This window comes from Arachis hypogaea, chromosome 1 (genome assembly GCF_003086295.3).
Source record: "Arachis hypogaea cultivar Tifrunner chromosome 1, arahy.Tifrunner.gnm2.J5K5, whole genome shotgun sequence".
Classification (NCBI taxonomy): Eukaryota; Viridiplantae; Streptophyta; class Magnoliopsida; order Fabales; family Fabaceae; genus Arachis; species Arachis hypogaea.
In genome coordinates this window covers 98,515,546-98,533,016 of record NC_092036.1, presented here as the reverse complement: position 1 = coordinate 98,533,016, position 17,471 = coordinate 98,515,546, and the positions used below count along the sequence as shown (strand labels likewise).

At 34.3% G+C, this 17,471-nt stretch overlaps 2 protein-coding genes across 2 annotated transcripts; one reads left to right on the top strand and one right to left on the bottom strand.

Annotated features, from left to right (window-relative positions):
- The first annotated feature begins 3,603 nt into the window (after window positions 1-3,603).
- Window positions 3,604-8,249, top strand: LOC112701557 (synaptotagmin-5). The gene is made up of 12 exons (XM_072200204.1): window positions 3,604-3,958; window positions 4,072-4,119; window positions 4,273-4,393; window positions 4,577-4,698; window positions 5,008-5,109; window positions 5,573-5,647; window positions 5,752-5,831; window positions 5,945-6,095; window positions 6,209-6,439; window positions 6,971-7,267; window positions 7,557-7,670; window positions 7,916-8,249. Exons 1-12 carry the CDS (start codon window positions 3,746-3,748, stop codon window positions 8,060-8,062), a joined length of 1,701 nt encoding a protein of 566 aa, XP_072056305.1. The 5' UTR covers window positions 3,604-3,745; the 3' UTR covers window positions 8,063-8,249.
- A 411-nt stretch (window positions 8,250-8,660) lies between these two features.
- On the bottom strand, window positions 8,661-13,608 carry LOC112701564 (bifunctional purple acid phosphatase 26). Its single transcript, XM_025752306.3, has 10 exons — window positions 13,322-13,608; window positions 12,575-12,798; window positions 12,300-12,500; window positions 11,992-12,103; window positions 11,661-11,887; window positions 10,895-11,033; window positions 9,947-10,167; window positions 9,602-9,723; window positions 9,268-9,429; window positions 8,661-9,150 (listed from the first exon to the last, which is right to left on the bottom strand). The coding sequence occupies exons 2-10, from the start codon at window positions 12,737-12,739 to the stop codon at window positions 9,072-9,074; spliced, it is 1,428 nt and encodes a 475-aa protein (XP_025608091.1). The 5' UTR covers window positions 12,740-12,798; window positions 13,322-13,608; the 3' UTR covers window positions 8,661-9,071.
- Window positions 13,609-17,471: the final 3,863 nt, after the last annotated feature.

Sequence of the window (17,471 nt, the reverse complement as noted above, 5' to 3'; positions counted from 1 at the left end):
TCGTCATCTATGAGTCGCTGAATTAATCCATCTGTCCAGATGAGTCACTAAATTGAAAATTATGTTTGGTTTTTAACGATAAACTCAATAGAAGGAAGTGGTTTCTACTTTTAGCTATTAGCTTTTCGCATTTATTCTTGTGCGCGTGTACCAATTACATATTTACATTGCTACCACTGCTTCTTAATTACTATTATTTTATACAATAAATGTGAGCGGATTTTATAAATTGAAGTAGGAAAAAAGGATATAGATCCATGTGGCAATGTATATAATAAATTTTATTTTAGTATACTGATAATATAAAATATTTTATACAATTATATAATTATATATTTATTTTTTAAAATAAATATTCATACAGTGAATAAAAATAATAATTTTTTTAATGATACAATATTATTGTAATAAAAATTAAATTTTATATTATATACCTATTAAATTCGTCTAGTCTAAATGGTTCATAACGTTTTATATCTATTCATTTATTAACGAGAATATTGAGATTTCGATTTTCAATTCTTTTTGTTGGATCTTCACCAGAGAAACATGCGGTGAAAGAAGACACGCAAATAAAACAGGGGACGAAATGTTAAGGTAATTACTCGTTTATTCCTTTTTAAATTATATTATTTATATACTAAAATTAACTACTAAAATAAATTACTAATATAAAATATATATTAAAATATAAATATACATTAAAAATAAATTAAATTACATATATATTTATATATAAATATATTATCACTGATTTTAATTATTAATTTTAGTATATAAATAATATTTTTAATTCCGTTTTAGGGTCTAGCACATATATCCCGCAAAGGCAGAACTGTACTTTCAAATGGATATAGATATAGATTAAAGGAAATTCTTTTTTAAACTTTAGATATTATTTTATTTTAAACAAAAAAAATTACTAGAGTTTGAAAAGAAAATATTACGTATAAATAAATAAAACATCAATTTAATATTATTTTTTTAAAATAAATAAAATAAGTAATCATAATTAAATGAAGTAAACATTTAACATAATCTACTCTACAAGTGTCTCGGTTTTAATTAGCAATAGCACACTAGGACGCAGTGAGCAATGAGGGAAGCTTCCTTATGTGTTTGGTACATTCACGAAATTGTTTCACAACACATGCATACGCAATAATAATTGCATTAGATTAGATAACTAACCTTCCGTTCAAAGGAAGACCATTAGATAAGCACCTAGGTGTAACCAACCACAATTGATTCAAGTGGGGTATGTTTGAGGTTTCTGTCTCGTTTATATTATTATTCATCAAGTCAAGTTGCTTCTATCATGAAGATAAATGATGTAAATGATACATCTACTGATTGTTCCTGCTGCATCTTAATGATTCATTTCACATTCCAATATCATCATAATAATCACAACTTCTCCTAGAAGGGAATAATGTATGTAAATAGTGATCATATTATTGGGAACGGGAGCGTATATATGTATATAACGTCATCATGTATATCAATTATGATAAATTAAAGTTACTTGTTATTACTAGCTACTACCTTACAAATTTGATTTCTGAATTTATAGCTAGGACATGGGCATGGTAATGAGTGGTGTGGAACTGGAAACGCATTATATCATTTATCAGTGATCTCTCATAATAATGTGCTGCACCTTTTTATTTCATTGTTAGGGTGGCTATATTATTGAAGCCATTTATGAGCTGACAAGGAACAATAATAACATGTATGTAACATTATTATCACTTGCTTCCTTAATTCTTTTTTTTTCATATATATATATATATATTAATTTTTTTTCCTGAAAATGTCAAGAGAGAGTTGTTTTTAAAGACTTTTTTTTTTATTTGTCAAGTGAATTGTACATTCTCTCATTCTAGGCATTACACTTATGCATCACACACTCGTACAACACACTTACACATACTATATGAGTACACACTATGGGTTCTTAAACAACATCCAGTCTTAGCTGGGATTTGAACCTGAGTGCAACTTGCAAGAGGCATATAGAGATGCTATATGTCAATGACTAATTTTTTAGGGATGAATCCGAATGAGTGACACTTATTTAAGCGAATTAATGAATCAACTAGATATTTTTTTTGGGTGTCAAGGGGTTGATGTAGTGATATTTGTTATTGGGTTTCGACTATGAGGAGCCCAGTTATGTTTTGGTTCTAAACCAATGAAAACCTTATATAATGGGCTACACTTTTCATTTATCAGAGCAAGCTCAAGCCCATGTAGCCCATAGTTAAAAGCCTCTTTACAAATTACAATAATAAAAATGCCTCTCCACAGTCCACACACTTAACCAAAAATATAAAATCACGTCACACAGATAATAATAAAAACAAACATTCATCTTGTAGTATTTCTTTTTTACAGGAAGCTTATCCTTGTGATCTTGTGCTCCCAAATTACGCTTTCAAGAATAATTTATTAACGACCGCCTTTCCCTTTTATACGAAATAAACTTTTTTGTTGACTAAGAAGAAAAGTTTTTTTTTTTCAATTTTGTACCCATCGAAAAGTTCCTTTTATTTAGTTTCATATCTCCAAATGGCAATTGGCGATTGGTGCACTACAGAGCTGGAAACCTGCTCAACAAGAAAATGTCCTTTTCAGAAAACAGAAGAGTCCATTTGTCACAATTTTAGGATTTGTCATCAGGCCAATATAGTCTAGGTCAAGTACTAATCATTTCTCAAGTAATTTTTGTTCTTGTCTACATAGTATTTGTTAATTTGTATATACTCGTCACCTTGGCAGTGGGGACCTAAATTTAAACTACATGTCCTTAAAACTTAAGACTGGACTTAAAAAATATCAATTATAGATTTCTAGCCAATATTGTCATGTAGCAATCTTTTAACGCTTCCTATAAAATGCAAGGGACCAAAGGTGACCTAGTCATGCGTATCCACATATAACCATTCACGTTATCCTCAAAAATGGAAAATTTTCTTTAAAATCATATAAAATATAAAAAGATCTCAACAACATTACATGAGTAGACGGATCCCTATTTCCATTATCTTCAGTCGAAAATGGATGAGTAATTAATTAAGAGGAATGCTAGAGGATCAGTAAAATTTGTGATATATAGTCATTAATTAGTCATTATCAATATTTTTAATGGTATGAGATAACATCTAACGGTATAAAATTATTCATTTTTCTTTTGATGATTAAATATTGGTCAAATTTTAATAAAAATGCTGGCCTCCTATACTTTTTTATTAATTAATTATGTTTACTAATTAAAAATAAATGCTGACATGGCGATATTCCATTGGTGGGACGGCTTAAACCTCAATAAACGGAAGAAATTCAATTTAACGCAACAAAGAGTGCGTGGGTGGCGTGACTCTCTGACTTCCAATGAAAAAGAAAAGAAAAAGAACGTAGACCAAAGTCAGAGTTTTAGTTAATTGCAGTAATAACTAATGAGGTGGTTTCGCTGTCTGGCTCTACCTCGATTAAACCGTAATCAACTTCTAAGTTGTAAAATTAAGCTCCCGCTTAACAATAAACACTATCACTAATCAGTAATCACCGCTTCCGTACAAGTACTACTCCACTGGTTACTGTAGTAACAATTATTGTGATTCATTTCATTCTTATCACTGAAAGAGAGAGAAGGAGCATCGTTATCACACGTTTTTCCTCCCCGGGATCACAAACAAGCACAGAATCGGTGTGACTGTAGAAGGAAGCAAAGAAAAAGAAAAGGATGGGTTTCGTGTTTGGGTTGGTGGTGGGGGTAGTGGTGGGGCTCGCCGTCATCGTCGGATTCGTCCGCTCAGAGAATGCTCGCTCCAAGCAGCGATCTCAGCTCGCCGCCACCATCGCCGCCTTCGCCAGGATGTCCGTCGAAGATTCCAGAAAGCTCCTCCCGCCTCAGTTCTACCCTTCTTGGGTCGTCTTCTCCAACCGCCAGAAGTTATGCTCTCTCTTCTTGTTCGTATTCTTTGCATCTGGCAATTAATTAACTCATTCGTTAGACTCTCACACTGTTCACTTTCTTTTCTTGTTTTTGTGTTTGTGTTTCTTCAGTTAACGTGGCTCAACTCGCATCTTACTAAGATCTGGCCCTATGTTAATGAAGTAACTTCAACTTCACTCTCATTATGACTTCTGGTTAATGAACATATCTTGGATTGTGGTTCATTAATTCGCCTAATTCATAACTCTTTTTGTTTTGTTTTGGTTTCTTTCTATAATTTATTAATGTCGACATGAATCTGGTGGTACTGTTAGGCTGCTTCTGAGCTCATAAAGATGTCGGTGGAACCGATTCTAGAACAATACAGACCTATTATATTGGCTTCTCTCAAGTTTTCCAAGTTTACTCTTGGCACTGTTGCACCGCAGTTTACAGGTTTGGAATTTTCTTAATTCAGTCTTTCATTTGCTTCAATTGAAATTTAGAATGGTTATTTGTTTTCTAGAATGTGGACTACGTGTTTTGTTTGTTTTATGCAATCGTGTTATTCATCTTAGTTCGAATGTTTCTTACTGGAGCTTCTGCTAATGGATGTCATGAAATTTCGCTGTTCTTTAGGGGTTTCTATAATTGAAGATGGTGGGGATGGTGTTACAATGGAGTTGGAAATGCAGTGGGATGGCAATCCAAGCATTATACTTGATATTAAAACTCTGCTTGGTGTTGCACTACCAGTGCAGGTGAATGTCTTCACTTTTACTTATTGCGGTGTATCTGATTAGATCTCTTCAAATTAACCGGTTGCCTACTTATTTATTTTGACGTCCATTTCTCCAGTCCTTATATTCAGTTTCCCTGCTAATTTTGCCAATGTATAGAAATGTTTATGATTGAGGCTTTCTAAATTTCAAACATCATTCGTTTACACAAGTCACGATATTAAGTTGATGTATTCATTTAATCATTTCCATCCAAAAATGAAAGAAGGATTGATGTGCTCCTTGAACGGTTATAGTTGATTTTGCGTTCTTGCTCCTCTCTCGTTTCAGGTAAAAAATATAGGATTTACAGGTGTTTTCAGATTGATTTTTAAGCCACTAGTTGATGAATTTCCTGGTTTTGGAGCCATTAGCTATTCTTTAAGACACAAGGTACGATATTTTTTTCATGAATTTAGGCACTTTCCATGTGTTTCAGTGCATCTGCATTAGTATTAGGCTTCCAATGGTGGTATCGAATGGGGCCAAATGCAATCTTGAGGTTCATTTTCAGTCAAGTTAAACTGAGGTTATATGCTTTTGCAAGATCATCCAAATAATATATAAAAAAATTGCATTTAGGTGTTTATTAAATTTCTTACATATTAGACAAGGCTAGACACAACAGTAAGCGTGTTAATTCTGACTTGATCTGAGGTACTTGCCATGGGAACTGTCTCTTTGCTCATAGCTCGTATATTTAGTGTTCTCAAATACACCCACACTGACTGCATGCAGTGCCTTCATCCCAACATTCTCAGTTTGTCCACTTGCCAAGCCATATTTCTACAAAGACCTGAAAAGCTCAGGAACCTATGTGTAATATATTTAATTTTTCAGAACTTTTAACTTTCAGAAAAACTTGGATTTTACGTTGAAAGTCGTTGGCGGTGACATATCAGCAATCCCTGGATTATACGATGCAATTGAGGTTTGAACTGCTACCACCATTTCCAATTCCTGCCTCTAAGATGAATTGGTTATGTGCCTAAAATAAGGTGTTTTATAATAATTAGGTCTACTATATTGTTTCAGGGGGCAATTCGGGATGCTGTTGAAGATTCTATTACATGGCCTGTGAGAAAAGTTGTAACTATCTTGCCTGGAGACTACAGGTATTCAAGTTATAGGAGTACTTTAACTACAAATCAGAAGATACTTTGGTATGATATTGGTTTGCTATATTCCAGATTTGCCATTTTGGTCCTCACTGTATTTTATGGTCCAGTGATCTGGAGTTGAAGCCTGTCGGGATATTAGAGGTAAAGCTTGTGCAAGCAAGGGAATTGACAAACAAGGATATCATTGGGAAATCGGATCCATATGCTGTCTTATACATACGGCCTTTACGTGACAGAATGAAGACTAGCAAGACAATTGTAAGTTAGATTCATCCATCCCTTTTCTGTCTCTATTATATACCATTCTTTTACAAGCATTTAATTTATTAAATTGTGGAAGAAATCACACTCTTTCTTCTTCTTCCCTGCAGAACAATGATTTGAATCCTATTTGGAACGAACACTTTGATTTTATTGTTGAAGATCAGTCCACTCAGCACTTAGTAGTTAAAATCTTTGATTCTGAAGGTTTACAATCATCTGAATTGATTGGGTGTGCTCATGTCAAGCTTAGTGAACTTGAGCCTGGTAAAGTTAACGATAAGTGGTTGAAGTTGGTTAAGGATTTGGAGATCCAAAGAGATAACAAGAACAGAGGGCAGGTGAGAATTCCTATTTTGTTGGAAAATTTACCATCAGATGACTTTCTAAGAACCTTAGATGATAAATAAAGTCTATTTGATCAACCTATCCTTCTGGGATTGTTAGTTTGTCAATTGTCTTATCTTCCTATATATTATGAGAAAAAATTAGCTTGTTGGCTCCATGCATTGGGTGGTATATACAACAGTTATTCGAAAAATAACTTGGTTGCTTCATGTAGAAATGGGATTATGCACTTTGCAACTGGAGTCTCTTTCTTTTTTTTATTAAGTGACCCTCTTTCATTCACACTGAGCACTTGTCCATTTTAAACCACAAAGATGTAATATCATTTTTGAAGTGTAGATGCTTTTGCTTTCCATAGTTCAAAAACTGAATGGTACTAATCAATAATGTTTGAAATTATATTCATTTTCTGTTTGAAAACTTTTGTTTATATAAAAAAAAATGTTAAAAACATATTTTCCCCTATATGTCTGACATAAAAAATAGATTTTGTTTTTCTCTTAATTTTTGTTCTATATGCTCAGGTACATTTGGAGCTTTTGTACATTCCTTTTGGCATGGAGAATAGCTTTACCAACCCATTTGCTCCCAAGTACTCAATGACATCCTTGGAAAAGGTTCTCAAAAGTTCAACAAATGGAATAGAGTCTAATGGAAATGAAAATGAATTTACACAGAAGAGAAAGGAGGTTATTATTAGAGGAGTCCTTTCTGTTACAGTGATATCTGCTGAAGATTTGCCTGCAACCGATCTCCTGGGGAAATCTGATCCTTTTGTTGTTCTTAGTTTGAAGAAAGCAGAAACTAAAAATAAAACCAGGGTATGGTCTTCTCATTTTGATGGACCAAGTACAAAAAGTAACTTGCACTTCAGGATCATTTCGAGAATCATAGAAATGGGTCTGAAACAAATATAGATATGGTTAACGAACTCTATTATACTTACTTTTATATCTTTTTCCTTTACTCTTGGGGTGGATTATGGGGGAATTGTGGATGATATCTAGAATGGTGCATTTCATGTTTTCCGCTGCTTTATATTATTGCAGCTTAGTTAATTATCAATACATTATGAACTTACTTGACCCAGGAAGCTTGTTAAATTCACAGGTTGTCAATGACTGCTTGAATCCTGTTTGGAATCAAACATTTGACTTCGTCGTTGAGGATGGATTACATGATATGCTAATGGTGGAAGTGTATGACCATGACACATTCGGAAAGGTAAAATATATGCACCGTTTGTTCAATTAGTTACCAAGATTGCCCCATTTTTTAATTGTCTCAATGAGTTTAAAGCCAATTGGCTCTAAAGTTTATATACCAATGTGTGGACTGACAATGTTGTATCAAGAGCATTAACAGCTGAATGGAGGTTATAAATCTATGGATGTGTCTTCTGCCCACACACAAAAAAAAAGATATGTCAATTTATCATTTTCTGATGGTTGCGCCCTTAATTGATGCAGGATTATATGGGAAGATGCATATTGACGCTTACTAGGGTCATATTGGAGGGGGAATACAAAGAACGTTTTGAGCTTGAAGGTGCAAAATCTGGTTATTTGAATTTGCATCTCAAGTGGATGCCTCAACCAATTTACCGTGATTCTTGAGTTTCTGACACAATATGTAAGTTCATAGAGAATACAGTTGTGCATAACGTAGACCATATTGTCACCAACATACTTCTGCTATTGTATTGTGTATTTTGAATCTTTCTACTGGTTACAATAAGCAATGTACATACTCATCAAACATGGTAAAGATATAAACATTTTTGTACCACATTATCCCTTGAAATCTTCTTGCGCTGTTAATTGCTTTGATCATTAGCTCTAACCTCTAAGCCACCGCCTCTTGTCATGCTTATATTTTATCGACCTGCTGTTTTCTGTCCAACGTCATATACACATCCAAAACAATTGTGAAACCTAAAATCGATTTCTATTTATAAAATAAACTTTTGCCATCTTTTTATATACTTTGATATCATTATAGTTAAAGGAAAAAAATCTTTAAAAGGCCACGATCTCATTTAAAATTGCTATTCTATTCAGCCACCTACAAAACTGTGGTATCAGATTTGATTATTGACAATAACTAAAATTGTGAGAGAAACAAAAATTTATATATAGGTATAAATCTTGCTGAGTACTGAAACTGAAATCATAATAATAATAATAATAATAATAATAATAATAATAATAATAATAATAATAATAAAAGCAGTTGAATTGAATTTTATATGCACGTCCCCGTTACATTACACTTGAAGAAAGGTAATTATACTTTGACGCATAACGTTGATTATTTTCCCTCCATCCCTCAGTCCTCATCTCCAAATAGTAACACATTAATGAAAACAAGTCTCGGACTGGTGACTTGATCATCCTTCTACTTAATGGTACACACTATTTATTAATTTGGTTTAGGCTTTTTCCTCTTCAGCTGCAATCTTGTGATCTAACAATCATTAGCATGATAAGCACACGCTTATTACATTTCCAGAGACCTGTATTTCACTCATCCCAAAACTATTGAGCAGAATATACTAGTGAGCGAGCGTTTATGACACTATTTTTCTTCACTACCCCCAACACATGCATTCTTCAAGCTACTCTCTTAGATGGTGGTAATTGTATCTGCATCAAATAGCCTCACTAGAAGATGCTTGTTCAGCTTTCTTCTCCTATGACTTCCCCTGTAAATACAAGAAAATGGGAATTATCATACGGCTCTAACATAAAGCTTTAACATAATAAGCCTCGTAACAAGAAGATGCATCATTCATTTACAGATTAGTGAAAAATGAACCTACCAATACTGGTTATGCAACACGAATGAGTCAGTTTTGACTTTCTTGCCATCATCATTGCGATTCCAGTGGTAGACAGCATGGGTCCTATTCATTATCTCCAGAGTGGAGTGTCCATAGCTGGCTTCTCGAAACGCAGAGTATTGAGGCTGTGGTTCGGTAAACCTTAGCCAATAAAAGGTTTGAAAAGTGAAAATCACATTACATCATTGATAAAACGATTACAATGGACACGAACCTTGAAGAGATTAACTAGAAATGAAAGCAAATATTAAGTGATCTTTTTTGAACAAGATTAGCTGCCTATACTGGACAAAGTCAAAGCAATTTAACTCACCTTGAAGCAAGACCTTCTTGATTTCCTCCATCTCCAACTGTTATGTAAATAGGTGCTGATTTGTCCGGTACGGGATACCGGTGACCGCTGGTGATGTTGTAGTCAACATTGGAGTAACGATACTGAAAAAGCGGGCAAAAAAATTTGACTATTGAGAATATAGTAAGATATCACAAGGATACAACACTTTAAGTATAATTTACTTTTTCTGACGGGAAAATATCAATATTCTCTATCCTAAACTGCTAGTATCTCCAAAATCACGTATTCACATGCTATCTATCGTCTGTGTAGTGCAAGGACAAAAACCATATCAGGGAAAGAAAAAAGGAGTAGAAACCGTACCGATCTTTCATAAGCATGAACATGACCAGCAAAGATCACATCAACTTTATGATCGATGAACCAGCTCTCGAAAGCTGCTCGCATGCTTTCACCCTCCATGTAATGCGCTTCATTACTGTTGTAGAGTGGCACATGCATTAGAACAATGAGCCAAGGTGTCTTCTCCCGATCAACTCGCTTGAGCTCATCTTTGAGCCAAGTCCACTGAGGTGTGTACTTCACTGTCATGAAATATCAATATTGTTAGGAATATATAACACTCACATACACATACAGTACACTGTACAATAACATTTTGAAAAAGAACAGCAAGTACAGCAAAAAGATCACAGTTCTTTTGCAACTAGTACAGATGGGCTCTTACTTACGGAAAATTTTCAAGTGTACCGTCATACCGGTGTTTCACTGATTTTTAACCGTTAATCTTAATTATAAAAAATATATATAATATATATAATTAAGATCAACGGTTAAAAATCACTGAAATATCGATACAACGGTATACTTGAAAACTTTCCGTTACTATATGATACTTCTAAGGCCGAAAAAACAAAAAAGTGGGTCACCAACATTGTTAAAGATAAACTAATAACTAATCAGGTCACTTTCTTTTTAAGTGATCAAGAGGACATTTTTTTCGTAAATTTAGAATGAAGATAGAAGCATTTGCTCCTTATTGCTCTACATCATGCATGTTTCACCTAACACATGCTTTTTATGGTTATGAATACTATGAAACCAAAGTTGCGAAACTATGTACTAGAATATAGCAGATAACCAGCTTCTTCTTCTTTTTTTTTTTTTTTTTTTTGTCAGTGAGAGATTAGGGATTTCGTGACATCATAGATACATAGCATTTTTCATAACAGTGTGGTCCAAGATGACATATAGACAGATAATCAACATGTACAGAAAATCAATAAATAAATGAAAGAGGAGATTTGTTACCAAAAGGTGAATAGCTGGATATCACAATAATATGAGCAGATGCACGCCGGATTGCATACCAGAGGGGGTTGCTGCTTTTGGAGGCCAAATAAGGAGTAGGAAATCGGTTAAGAAAATTCCTGAAAGGAACAACTTCTCCCTGAACATGCATATGTGTTGAGGAATATTAGGCCAGGTCCATAACATCCAATGCAAAGAGTTTGAAATTTTGAAACATTTGCAACAAGAGAAAATGGAAGTCTTATAATTTAGAAACATTTGAAACATTTGCAACAAAGCTCTTGAAATTTACTTTATCAACACAACTATTGGGTCTGAGCAACAAAACAGTCGATGACTTTTTCTGTATAAAATAAGTTTTAATCATATTAAATTTGCTACAAAACCACAGAAAATAGCAAGGGTGGCACGAAACAAAGAAGACATCTAGCTCAAACCATAGTTTGCATTTAGTAAATAAGCATGCATCAATATCAGTTCAGCTTTGCAATGTAAGAGAACATCACTGGAAAATAAAATATGATTCTATCGGTAAAAATCACACATCACTCAAGAAAATGATCACACAGTTCCCCTGTACCAGACATGGTAGTTTAGTCGTAGGATAGAGTGCACTTTTTCACATACCCTCCAATAGATAAAAGAGAAAAGGGCCACAATTAGATTTTACCATTCTATAGGTGCATAAAGTAATCACTTCATTTTACTCTACTAGTGCAGAAAAAGAATAACCAATACTCATCCCAGACTCAGGTTAGTACTCTACCATATAGGGCATGTAATCTATTTCATGATTTCCAGCAGACCAAATCCATGGTTGATATGCTGTACTTTTTTCAACAAACCGGCCCCATGTATCCCACCGCTGACCAACATCATTGTACTGATACCTATCAGCATAAGAAAGATCCCCAACAAACAGCACAGTCTCAGCTCCGCTCTCAATGTAGTGATCAAGTGTGGAAAGCGAATTAAATGTCTGGCCCAAATCACCTGCAATGTGCATACAATAATTTATTTATGAATGAATCTAAAATCCAGGATGTAAAAACCATGTTGTAGTTGAACAAACATGGAAAAAAAAAAAGACAACTTACCAATGATTCCAAATTTGTAGGGAGCATCTGGCCCCACTTTGGGAGGTGTTTTGAACCAAAAATCTCGAGAAGAATCACCACTTCCTATTCTGTAATAGTATTTAGTGTCATACTGAAAAGGGGAGATCAATGAACATTAAATGAACAAAAGCTACAATGTGAGATGACAATTATACAAAGATAGTGTAATCTTATGAAAGTTAAAACACATGACAAGAGCTGGATTTTCGTTCTCAATTTTTAATTTTGACACTGCAATGGAATGCCGCTGATGATAGTTCTACTTTCCAATTTGATCAAAATATTACCTCAAGATCTTCAATAAGGCACTGATGAATGAAACCAGACTTGTATTGATAGAAAGTGTAGTTTGTAAATGAGCCATCTGCAGAATCTTGAAGTTTGTTCTCTGATGTTCCATATTGCACTTTGCAGGATCCTGGTTCATCAGTTGTCACCCAGGAGATGATCACTGCTTTTCCATCATAGTCACCTTGGGTGATATGTACCTAAACAGATTTAATTAAGGCAGCGAGTCATTAGCTTATAACATTATCGTCATTAATATTATTTCAAAACTTACTTGTTGAGGTGCATTGTAACCCCTTGGAACTGCAAATGCTTCATGGTCGAGGGGGATGTCGGCGGATGGATACTCTGAGCGAACGAAAGAGCTTGTGATCCTGGCACTCCCATCTTTGACAGAGCTGAGGAACACAAAGGAAGCTAGGAAAAAATGAAGCAACATCGTTGTAGCTGGTGAAGCAACCCTTGGCTTTAGTCCTTTACCAGCCTCGAGAGCTTAAACTACATGCATTCAAAAACCAAATGAAATTCATTTTTAACTGTACAGTAATACAGTGTTAAGAGTTTGTTAAGTTCATGTTGAATTTAGGTCTGGGAATGACTTGCTTGATGCTGTCGAAATATAAACCTTTTCTACAGAATTCTCTCGAGACTGTAGTTAGATTTGGTTAGCATTTCCTTGAATCCACTAAAGAGAAGGTGCAATGAGCTATGAATTAGAGAAAAGGTAGCATTTTTCCAACTGAGATGCAGAAAGCAATTCCTGAATCCCTAACTAATAATAATACGAATATGAGGGAGACAAGAGAGTAAGCATTTTTTAGAAGCAAAGGCGGGTGAAGTTGAATAAACATTCCATGTCGAAAACAGAATAATGAGGGTTATGACTTCATTGAAGAAAGAATAATTAAAAGGAATGAGAGGTATTAATGAGGGTTATGACTTCATTGAAGATGCTATTTCGATCCTAGAATTGCATAGCAGTGATTAGGAAAAATGCGGAGAGGGAGGGCGAGGTGGTTACCTTTGGATCAAAGAAGCATTTGCAGAGAAGATGTAGAAGAATGAAGAAGTAGAAGGAGTGTATTAAAAGGGAAGAGGAAGAATTGAGAAGGCTTCAAGCCCTCTGGTTTTGGGCTTTAGGTCGGTGTAAGGTATTGGGGACCGGAATGAGACACGACTGCACGAGCAAGTGGTTAACGTGAAACGAAGGATACACACGCGCCTCTTTCTCATTCGTCCAAACTTTCCGGCTTCCTCTGTCTCATTCCCTCTCTTAAATCTTACTCTTTTTCATCATTGCTGATTGTCACGGTCAAATTTTAGAAAGTTATATTTAATAGTATCGGAAGCATTTTAAGTATACCGAGAAGTACACGACCATTATTTTAATCGTTGATTTGAATTATAAAAAAAGTATATAATATATATTATTTAAAATTAATGGTTAAAATAATTGGTGTACCGGTATTTTTCGAAACACTTGAAATGTTTTTAATAGTATTTATATATTCTTTTAAAATGTTTAAGAATGTTTTAAATGATTTTAAAATATTTTAAAAAATTTTAAAATATTTTAGAAAATCTAAAAAATTTTAAAAGATCATAGAGTAATTTAAAAGAGTCAGAATGTACATATAGAATTATAAAAAATAATATGGAATAATTTAAAAGTATTTAAAAAATTGTGGTAAGATAGATATTTGTAATAAAAGTTCTGGATGATTAATCTGAACCGTTGATTAGATTTAATTTTAAACATTCATTAAGAAGGTGTGGTTATAAATAGGAGGTGAGAGTTAGAGTTTTGGTGTGTAAGTCATGTGTGAATCATTTGTAACAAACACTTGAGCAATAAAGTATTTTTTCCACCAAAACTTCTTTTTCTCTTGTATTCTATTGTGTTCTTAACTTTCTTACTAAATATTGAGGATTATATTGACTTGTCTTAATTCAAGAAGTTGAATAAGTTCGAGTACCGGTACAGTAACATTGAAGTGTCTTCAAGACCGTGACCCACGCACACGTCAAATACACAAAATACAAACATTTTAATTTGTGAAATACTAACATATAAATGACATGGTGAAATTTCAGATAGTCATATATATTTGGTTAAACGAGTTAAATTTTAAAGTAGTTATTGAATTTGCAACTGAACTTTGATTTCGTTCTTAAATTTAAAATTATTTCAAATTTATTTTGAATTTAACAACTATCGTTCTTGAGGTATTTTTTGGTAATAGATTGATTGCGTAGTTAGACGGAAACCATACTAAACTTGTAAATGTCGTTTTTTTCTATCTGATATCTAAATACAATTGAAACGATATTGTTTTAAGTATTGAGAGGTGATGAGTGGAAAATAATTGAAATTTTTTGAACAACATTGTTTTGTGCTCAGTTGATATGTGTAAAGCTTTGAGCAGATAATCAATTTATTGATAACAAATGAGTTTTGTATATCACCAAACTCTGCTCATAAATCAAGCATTCAACATTTCAAAATTAATATGTTGAATAATATTGTTACTTCAAGCTTGATTTCAAAATTGTTACAGGATAATGCTTTCCTTGGTAAAATAAGCATACATTAAGGGGGAGCCATGTGACATTTAGAAAGGGGGAGAAATTCAAATTCAAAGGAAGTATTCTTTACTCAATCTTTAAATTTCTTTCCATTTCAATTTTAATAATGTTTGTCATCAAGGGGGAGATTGATGAGTTTGGAAAACTCTAACTTAATTTTGATGATGAACAAACATTATTAAAATAATTAATTACAAAATTATTAATTTGATCTTAATTCATACTTGCTTAATTAATAATTTTGTTGTGCAGATTTTGTGTTGGGCCGAAAATAAAGGAAATCTACAGCAAGCCCAGTTTGATTAAAAATTATTCAGCATTCATACAAATGGTTTTAATCATTGTGGCTGAATTGGTTTGGGCTAGATTTAAATGTGCAAGCCCAAATCTATTGTTGGTGTATAACCAACTTGCTTGGTCCGAAATAAAAAAAAAAGGGAGATGGGATATCACTTTTATTCCTTGTTGTTGCATTAATGTTGTTGCATGCTCCAAATAAAACCCACTCCTTTGATCATGTTGTTGCATGCTCCAACAGATATCACTTTTATTCCTTGATGGAATCCAAATTTTATTAATTGGAGTTATTGCAGACCTTGGAACAATGAGAGAGAGAAATTGATTTGATGGCTTTAATGATTCTACACGCCTCTCAGTAAAGGGAAGTAGGAAACTTGAGTGCACTTTTATTCCTTCTCTTTGCTACATTAATTATTTGATCAAATCCATTGAATATCTTCTTTCTTCTCTCTCTAATCTTTCTTTCTTCTTCCTTCGGTCATGTCACAGCAACCATGGAAGCTACATTAAGCTACACTCACCGAAAAAAAGAAGCTGCATGCATCAAGACCATTAAGACCATCAAGTTAATGATGGCAAGAAAAAGAAAACCAAAAGTATGCTGTGACGGAGATAATCACCAAATGTAGTAAGATTTGGTGAGGTAATCTCGGATCCTTCATACTAAAAAAGAAGGAAGAAGATTCGGCCAGCAAGGTGATATTCTTGGAGGCATGGCTTGTCTCTGATTCTGCTCAACCACCACAAGAAGTAGTTAGAGTGGCGAAGTGATGGAAGAGGCAGAGATTGGAGCAGATGAAGTCATCATCATCATGAAGCATCAAGGGCCAGAAATTCATCTTGGAGAGCAAGCCAAGGATGGAGCGCTCGGATTGATGAAGAGTGATAACCAAGGAAGAACTAGAGGTACTTGCATGTTGGGTTTTGCATGAGTTTTATCTTCTCTCTGTGTGGCCGAACCAATTCTGTTTTGAAGGAAAAGAAGCTAAGCTCGGTTTTGTGTTTCAACTGTGAAGGCTTCACTTCTCTATAAAAGGGTGAACAGTCATGGTTTGATTCAAGGAAAAGAAAGTGAGAGTGCAAGGCACAAAAGTCTCATAGCTACCTAAGCTTACAGATTTTCTTCTCCTTCAATGTTTTCTGTTTTGTAATTTTTCTGTTTAATTTTGTCATGTCTTGAGTCTCATGAAAAAAGGCAAACAGTGAGGTTTGTATGAAAAAGCGATAGAGCGGAAAAAGGCAGAGAGTGCAAAATTAAAAGAAAAAAAAAGCCATAGATGTCTTAGAGTTCCTTTGTTCATCTATGTTGTGTTTCATGATTCTGTAGGAATCCCCTTGTAAGTTGGGTTAGCACTTTACAATTTGTAATCTGGAAGATTATAGTGAAATTCCATCATGTTTGTGATGGAAACTGGATGTAGGCTGCACTGCACTTAGCAGCCGAACTAGGATATATCTGGGTGTAATATTTTCTCTCTCCTACTCCATTTCTGTTTCTACTGCACAGGAGCCAAATATAAAAAATGTCTCGTGCCAAGTGACGAGACAAAATGAAAAAGTCTCGTGGTTAGGGACGAGATAAAAACAGAAAAGTCTCTTCTAAGTTCAGCAAGTGTTAGCAAGCAAAAAGGGGGCTAAGATTCAACCCCCCTTCTCTTAGCCACTGAAACCATCAATTGGTATAAGAGCTTGGTCTCAAAGAGATCAAGCTTTGCAGCTTGGAGAAAAGATCCTCATGGCAGAAAGCAGTGGCTCAAATCTGGTGTCTTACAATCTCACAGAAGGACAGTCAAGCAACAGACCGCCTCTTTTCAATGGGAAAAATTATACCTATTGGAAGGAGAAAATGAAGATCTTTGTGCAAGCAGTAGACTACAGGCTTTGGAAGATCATCCTAGAAAGACCACAGTTTCCTACTAACACAAGTGCTGAAGGAGTAGTCACCCTTAAACGAGAAGCAAGCTGGACCGAAGAAGATAGGAAGAAAGTGGAACTAAATGCCAAGGCCATAAATCTACTCAACTGTGCTATCAGCTTCGAGGAGTACCGACGGGTATCACGATGCACAACAGCAAAGAAAATCTGGGATAAATTACAAATCACTCATGAAGGAACCACCATTGTTAAGAAGACTCGAATAGACATGTTAAACAGGGAATATGAAATGTTTACAATGAAGGAAGGAGAATCTATCGATGAACTGTTCGAACGGTTCAATACCATCACTGTTGGCTTGGATGTTATGGGAGTAACACATTCTGATTCTGTGCTTATGAGAAGAGTGC